This window comes from Pinus tabuliformis, chromosome 3_1 (assembly GCF_031772625.1).
Source record: "Pinus tabuliformis cultivar Carrire ecotype Pingquan chromosome 3_1, CPIR1, whole genome shotgun sequence".
NCBI lineage: Eukaryota > Viridiplantae > Streptophyta > Pinopsida > Pinales > Pinaceae > Pinus > Pinus tabuliformis.
This window is the reverse complement of record NC_142301.1, coordinates 580,148,041-580,154,356: the sequence shown is the minus strand read 5'-3', so window position 1 is coordinate 580,154,356 and position 6,316 is coordinate 580,148,041. Positions and strand designations below refer to the sequence as shown.

The 6,316-nt window shown below is 37.8% G+C and overlaps 2 protein-coding genes across 2 annotated transcripts; both read left to right on the top strand.

Moving 5' to 3' along the window:
• The first annotated feature begins 1,006 nt into the window (after window positions 1-1,006).
• On the top strand, window positions 1,007-4,411 carry LOC149188319 (uncharacterized protein At1g24485-like). The gene is made up of 10 exons (XM_089412990.1): window positions 1,007-1,278; window positions 1,442-2,009; window positions 2,164-2,628; window positions 2,730-2,856; window positions 2,964-3,035; window positions 3,315-3,383; window positions 3,484-3,555; window positions 3,660-3,734; window positions 3,899-4,084; window positions 4,198-4,411. Exons 1-4 carry the CDS (start codon window positions 1,194-1,196, stop codon window positions 2,731-2,733), a joined length of 1,122 nt encoding a protein of 373 aa, XP_089269116.1. The 5' UTR covers window positions 1,007-1,193; the 3' UTR covers window positions 2,734-2,856; window positions 2,964-3,035; window positions 3,315-3,383; window positions 3,484-3,555; window positions 3,660-3,734; window positions 3,899-4,084; window positions 4,198-4,411.
• Window positions 4,412-4,429: 18 nt separating this feature from the next.
• Window positions 4,430-6,097, top strand: LOC149188318 (putative LRR receptor-like serine/threonine-protein kinase At5g48740). The gene is made up of 5 exons (XM_089412991.1): window positions 4,430-4,645; window positions 4,748-4,807; window positions 4,902-5,091; window positions 5,221-5,353; window positions 5,467-6,097. Exons 1-5 carry the CDS (start codon window positions 4,594-4,596, stop codon window positions 5,779-5,781), a joined length of 750 nt encoding a protein of 249 aa, XP_089269117.1. The 5' UTR covers window positions 4,430-4,593; the 3' UTR covers window positions 5,782-6,097.
• Window positions 6,098-6,316: the final 219 nt, after the last annotated feature.

Genomic DNA, 6,316 nt, shown 5'->3' with positions numbered 1-6,316 from the left:
GCCTTACTGATTCCTTGTCTTTACCTATCCTCCTACCATCTGGCCCTTTTCCCTCCTCATGTGGCTTCTCTCAGTTGGTCACTTGCTTGTTCCCCTCTCCCCTTAGCATCTTGGTATTGTCTCTTTTTTGCATCCTTCCCCATGCCTTGTCAAAGTGCATGTGATTGCTAGGGAGTGATTTACTATCTGGAGTGTGCTTCTTGAGGTCATCCTCGCAACCATCACTACCTAGAAAAATAAATTCCAAGTTACAAGACCTTACCGCAAGCCACATTAGGGAAGATATATTTTACGTAGAACATGAAAGAGCATCTATGTAACAACAAATTTTGGATACCTAGGTTCTTGTCAAGCTAATTGTTTGAGAGAACATAAAACACACACAAGACCACTTCAACTTCAACTAATACATGCACATTATTGATTTATACTCACAAATTTATACTAACATATAAAGTTTTTCCTTAACCACAGTCTAATAGAGTACCTCAAACATAAATCTAACATTCTTAACCCTTTAGAGCATCTTCACCATCAATTAACATCCTTATCCTTTTGGAGCATCTTCACCATCATTTACCCACAATATCATATTTTATTTAATTGGTCCATTTAATAGATATAAAATTTTGATTAACCTTTACAATAAATTTTCTTTCAAAATATCATATTTTAAGGCTTTATTTTTTATTTGTGTTAGTTAATATTCCCGATTTTCTTTTATCTTGATATATCCCGTATCATATTTTATTTAATTTTCCCGTTTAGTAGATATAAAATTTTGATTAACCTTTACCATAACTTTTTCTTTTCCAAAATATTATATTTTAAGGCTTTATTTTTTATTTGCGTTAGTTAATATTCCAGATTTTCTTTTATCTTGAGAGTATTGAAACCTACAAGTGGCTAAGTTATTATCCTGAGGGGTTATCGCAAAACCAAAAATAAATTAATTATATGTGGTCAAATGGAAACTTCCGCAAGCGTTCCTCACGGTCACATTAAAACCTAAATGATACATGCGCACATCGTCATGGCGGGATCCGTTCAAAGAATCTTATACCGACAAGAAGTCAGCATTCAGGATTATTTCAAACGCTTTCAAAGTGAGACTTTCATCTTTTTGAATCCTCCTCGCGAAGTAGTTCTCTTCGATCTTGGAACAGGATGGCAACTTAAAATTTAATGCGACCATGGCCAAAATCGGCTTGGGCAAATACCCTGGTTGGCTGGTTGTAAGCCTGCTCTCCCAATTATTGACTGTTAATGCTCAACCAGGTGATTAATTCACAGGAGCACTATTAACGGAATAGTTGTTTTTTTCTTATTTTGGGGTCATCCTTGAAATTATTTTCGAATCATCCTTCAAATTTTGTTCTTTTGTCAGGCATAGTTTATTGTTTTTATGTATTGTCTGACAAGATATGCTTTGAGACACCAGGATTTCTCAGTATCGACTGTGGAGCGAGAAGAAATCACACCGCAGAAAACAGCATCACATGGGTCTCCGATACCAATTACATAGAGGTCGGTGAGACTGCAGACATAGGAGACGCCAGTCGAAATGGTTCCTACATGCATAGTCTACGGTATTTCCCGAAGCCTCTCAACAAGTCTTGCTACCACTTACCTGTGACTCCCAGTGTGCCTTTCCTCGTAAGGTTATGGTTTGCCATTGGAAATTACAGTGGATTCGCACACCTTCCAATTAGTTTCGCTTTCTCTATCGAGACACTGGATATGTTGGGTGTGCATAACATAACGTTCACAAGCAAAACAGTCACAGATATAACAGATATATATAAAGATGCATTGAGACATGAAGATGTGTTGGTTAGTTCAGGCAGAGTGCTGTATGTTTGCTTGATCAGAACCTCTGAGGATGATGATCCCTATATCTCTGGTATCGAGTTGAGGACCCTCCGGGATGGCATGTATCAACAGGCTAAGCCAGGAACAAGGTTGAATTTACATTCAAGATATGATCTCGGCGGAGAATCATGGGTCAGGTAAATTTTTTGAAATTGTTATGTTTTGCATACGAAAATCTAAACTCCACAAGTTTTAGATATCAAATTTTGAAATATGCAGAAGATTACTGCTGTCGTTGTTCTGCAGGCGTGATACTTTTTTGTCTTATGAATAACTTTGCATGGTGAATAGGTATCCTCAAGATGAGTTTGACCGCCTGTGGCTCACAGATATCGGTGTAAACCCGGCTGATGCAGCTTTTGTACAACGTGTGAGTGTGCAGAAAGTTATTTCAAGAAACGATACCCAGAACCTTCCGCCATCTGCTGTGATGCAAACGGCGTGGATAAGCAGGGCTATTTTAATGCTAAATTTCTCTCAGACGTTACCGCCAGGCGACAGGAAATTATTGTTGTTATATTTCGCAGATATCGAGCCGTTTAATATGACCTTTTCCGTTGTGATAAATGGTCAAATAGTTTCTAATATCACTATGGTGCCAAATGATTCTACCTTAGAAAGAGCATTTCTGACGACCGACACAGGATCGGATTTAGTACTGGAACCTACGTTCACCAATTCGACTCGTCTTATACTCAACGCTTTTGAGTTTTACTCTCTCTTTGATACTGAACCAGCAAACATATTCAAAGGATAGTAAGTGCCCTTACTCATAAAACATGAACACCTGATGTTAAAATTCCAGATGCTAAGTTTAAACCGAGATTAAGTTCAACTAATTAGTGTTTACACTGCAGTTGAAGCTCTCCAGGCTATTAAAAGGAGGTTTGACATAACAGATTGGATTTCAGATCCTTGCTATGTAATCGAGTGGAAAGGAATTGGCTGTAATAACAGATCTGCGGTCGTTAGAATCACAGAAATGTAAATTTCATTGCTTTCAATTCATTCTTTTATATTTGAAGTAGTAAAGCTGATGGAACTTATCGGTGATAAAATAATGAAGGGTTAATATAATCTTATATTGGCAGCAATTTGTCAGGAAGGAATCTATGAGGATCGGTACCAGATAATATTGGTGAATTGACTGCATTAGTCTACCTGTAAGGAAATTTTATGATTTTCTTTCCATTTGTATCCATAACCTAGTTTTTTATACTGGGAAATAGCATCAAGAAGTATCGATGGCCACTTTGAATCTTCTACTGGTGTAATTTTTTCGAAATTAGTGAGACTGGTCTAGATGTTCACGGGCATTCTTCAGAGTTTGCCAAATGTAATATCAAGATTGATGGTCACCAAGGTTGCATGAGGTGAACCTAGTTTGTCTGCTAATCATCACACAGCAAGTAGGACTCATCCATTCGTGTTGACATAACCAGGTCACTTGAGAATAACCATCTTACGGGACCATTGCCAAATTTCTCCAATTTAAGCATGTTGGAGGGACTGTAAGTACTTTGTTCTCGACATGAACCCTAGGCTTTTACGAAAACCTGGATTGATTGGATTAATTTAATAAAACATTCATTTAATTCGCTTATTGTGCAGACATCTCCAAAACAACAACTTGACCGGAAGCGTTCCCGACTGGCTCTCTGGCCTCGAAAATTTAAAAGAGTTGCACGCTCTCTCTCATTCTTTCACGCAAATAAGTAGTCAAACCATAGAGCAGCCCTTTCCTTTTACTGTTACGACCACAGATTTAAACAACCGCCATTGCACAGGTTTATAGACAACAATAACTTCAGTGGTGTATTTCCTGCGCAACTTATCTCCAAGCAGCCCTCATTGAAAATCAGGTAATATAAAGTTTAATGCTGGTATTTGGTGCGTTCAACCACAGATTAGTATTCTTATATTATTTTCAGGTTCAGAAAACCTATGATCAATGACCCGAATACCGCAGACAGAAATGAAACTGAATCGAATTGACATTAAGTCGTGTTCGTTTTACATGTTGCAGAACCTCTGGGAACCCCTACCTTAAATTTATCCCGTCTAATTCGAGCAAGCACAAACGGACACCGAGCTTCTGGGAGCCTCTGGGATCAATAACTGGGTGTCTAAATCATTGTTTTATTGTTGATAGTGGGCATTGTTGTCCATCGCAAGAAATCCAGAAGAAAAGAGAGCCGCAGACTGTATGGAGGTCAGGAAATATCTCGAATCTTCCAACTTTTAATATGAGACAAAGTAGTAGTGGTCTCTAGAGCTGGAGCAATCTAGGACTCTTCTAACTTAACTCCGATGGATAAGGTGCAGGGGACTCCATGGTTATAGTGCCAAATACAACAAAGTTCCGCGCCTTTACTCTAGCGGAGATACTGGCAGCCACACAGAACTTTAGTCAGAAGATTGGGCAAGGCGGTTTTGGATCAGTATTCTTTGGCAAATTAAAACAGCAGGACATAGCAGTAAAAGTACTCTCCTTGTTCTCCAGACAAGGAATTCAGGAATTCAGGAGTTCTTGAATGAGGTAAGTCTGATATGATTAAGGCATTTAGTATGGTTCGATCTCTGGATTCAATTTGATAATGTTTTGGCTGCATCCACAAATAGTAATTAAACATACTTGATGAACAGATTAATCTTCTTTCCACTGTACATCATAAGAATTTGGTGTCTTTACTCGGTTATTGTAATGAATCGAGAGAGCTTATGCTCATCTACGAGCACATGTCTGGAGGGTCCCTCAGGGACCGCCTGTATGGTAAATGTATTTGCTTAGAGGCATGTCTGATTGAGTTGGTATATATAGAATGCAAATAGATCAAGTAATGAAAACTCTTTTGGTTCTTGATTTCGTTTGCAGGTCCTGGTTATGAACTAAATTGGAAAACTAGGGTCGAAATAGCTTTAGATGCAGCACAGGGTAATACTTTTCATAAAGTAACTTGATGAACAATATATTTTTGTGATCAATTGATTACCATATTTCTCATCTGACCAACTATTTCTGTTTGAAGGACTGGAATACCTTCATGAGGGTTGCACTCCAAAGATAATTCACAGGGATGTCAAGACTGCCAACATCCTTCTAGACAACAATATGAAAGGAAAAATCGCTGATTTCGGTCTTTCAAGATTGACAACTGCTGGTGATGCTTCTCATGTTACCACTCTCGTGAAAGGAACACCAGGATACCTCGATCCACCGTAAATTATATATACAACCCTTTGTGCATTACTTTTACCGAGGAAGTGGATTAATTATTAAAGGCAGTTTCATTTTCGCTTCTAGTGTACTGGGACAGCTTAAGATTTTGTGGGAATTTTTTTATACAGGTATTTTCGCACACAAATGTTGACGGAGAAGAGCGATGTATATAGCTTCGGAGTTGTTTTGTTAGAGTTCAAATGCGGCAGACCACCTATAAATGCAAATGTACTTGAAGATGAACTTGACCTCGTTCAATGTGTAATGGATTTGATTTTTCATCCTTCTAAAATTGCAACATCAACATATTTTTTTTTTTTTTCAACTGTATATTCTATCAGACTACCAATGGTTATAAACGAATGTTTTTGTAGGTGACACAGTATGCAGAGAAGGATGAAAATCTTAACGAAATAGAGGTTATCATAGACAAGAGCTTGGGCGGAAACTACGACTCGATATCCGTTGTTCATGTTGCCAAGTTAGCACTTAGATGTGTTCAGAGTAGGCCATCATTGCGGCCCAGTGCAAATGAGGTAGTGACAGAGTTAAGAGGAGGTGTTCTACCTGAATCTGATCTTCCAATATCGGAGAGGACGAGTTATTCTGAGGCCGGCCCTAGCTGTTCACGGGTGGATGATATGAAATGGGATGACAACAGCTCCAACTTGCCTCAAGTCGGAAGATAAGTTTAGGCATTCAATTGTTTGCACGTGTCGCGGAAATTATACTCAACGTCGATCATTTCTTCTTATCCATATGTATGTTTTCATGGCCCTGACCATGGTTTTTAAAGCGCCGCCCCCAAATTCAACTTTGACTAGTTTCGCTGCACATCAATACTTGGGATATGTCGGTATTCACAATTTACAGGGACCTTAAAATCGCGTAGTATCTCTTAGAAGTTATGTAGGTTTTTTTGGCTTAGTTATATTTGGTAAGAATTTGGTAGATTGGTTGAAATCACAAGTTGTGATTTTTTACAATCTATGTAGATAGGAGTGATTTTTTAGGATGTTGAATTTTGAATTTATAGAGGGGATATTTTAAATTTATATTATACCATTTTTTAAAATCTTTACTATAAGATTTTTTTATAGGTTTTTGTAGGATCTTTTTCATGCTTGGAGTAATTTTGAAGCACCCATAATTTTACTTAAATCACAAAATCTATAAGGCAGACCAAAATTTCCCATATATATTATATTTTATATTTTATTATAT

Coding starts and splice junctions, on each gene's coding strand:
- LOC149188319 (XM_089412990.1), top strand. CDS start 1,194: ATGGCCAAAATCGGCTTGGGCAAATACCCTGGTTGGCTGGTTGTAAGC. Junction 1,279..1,441: donor GACTGTTAATGCTCAACCAG/GTGATTAATTCA, acceptor TTGAGACACCAG/GATTTCTCAGTATCGACTGT. Junction 2,010..2,163: donor GGCGGAGAATCATGGGTCAG/GTAAATTTTTTG, acceptor CATGGTGAATAG/GTATCCTCAAGATGAGTTTG.
- LOC149188318 (XM_089412991.1), top strand. CDS start 4,594: ATGCTCATCTACGAGCACATGTCTGGAGGGTCCCTCAGGGACCGCCTG. Junction 4,808..4,901: donor AGCTTTAGATGCAGCACAGG/GTAATACTTTTC, acceptor TTCTGTTTGAAG/GACTGGAATACCTTCATGAG. Junction 5,354..5,466: donor AACTTGACCTCGTTCAATGT/GTAATGGATTTG, acceptor ATGTTTTTGTAG/GTGACACAGTATGCAGAGAA.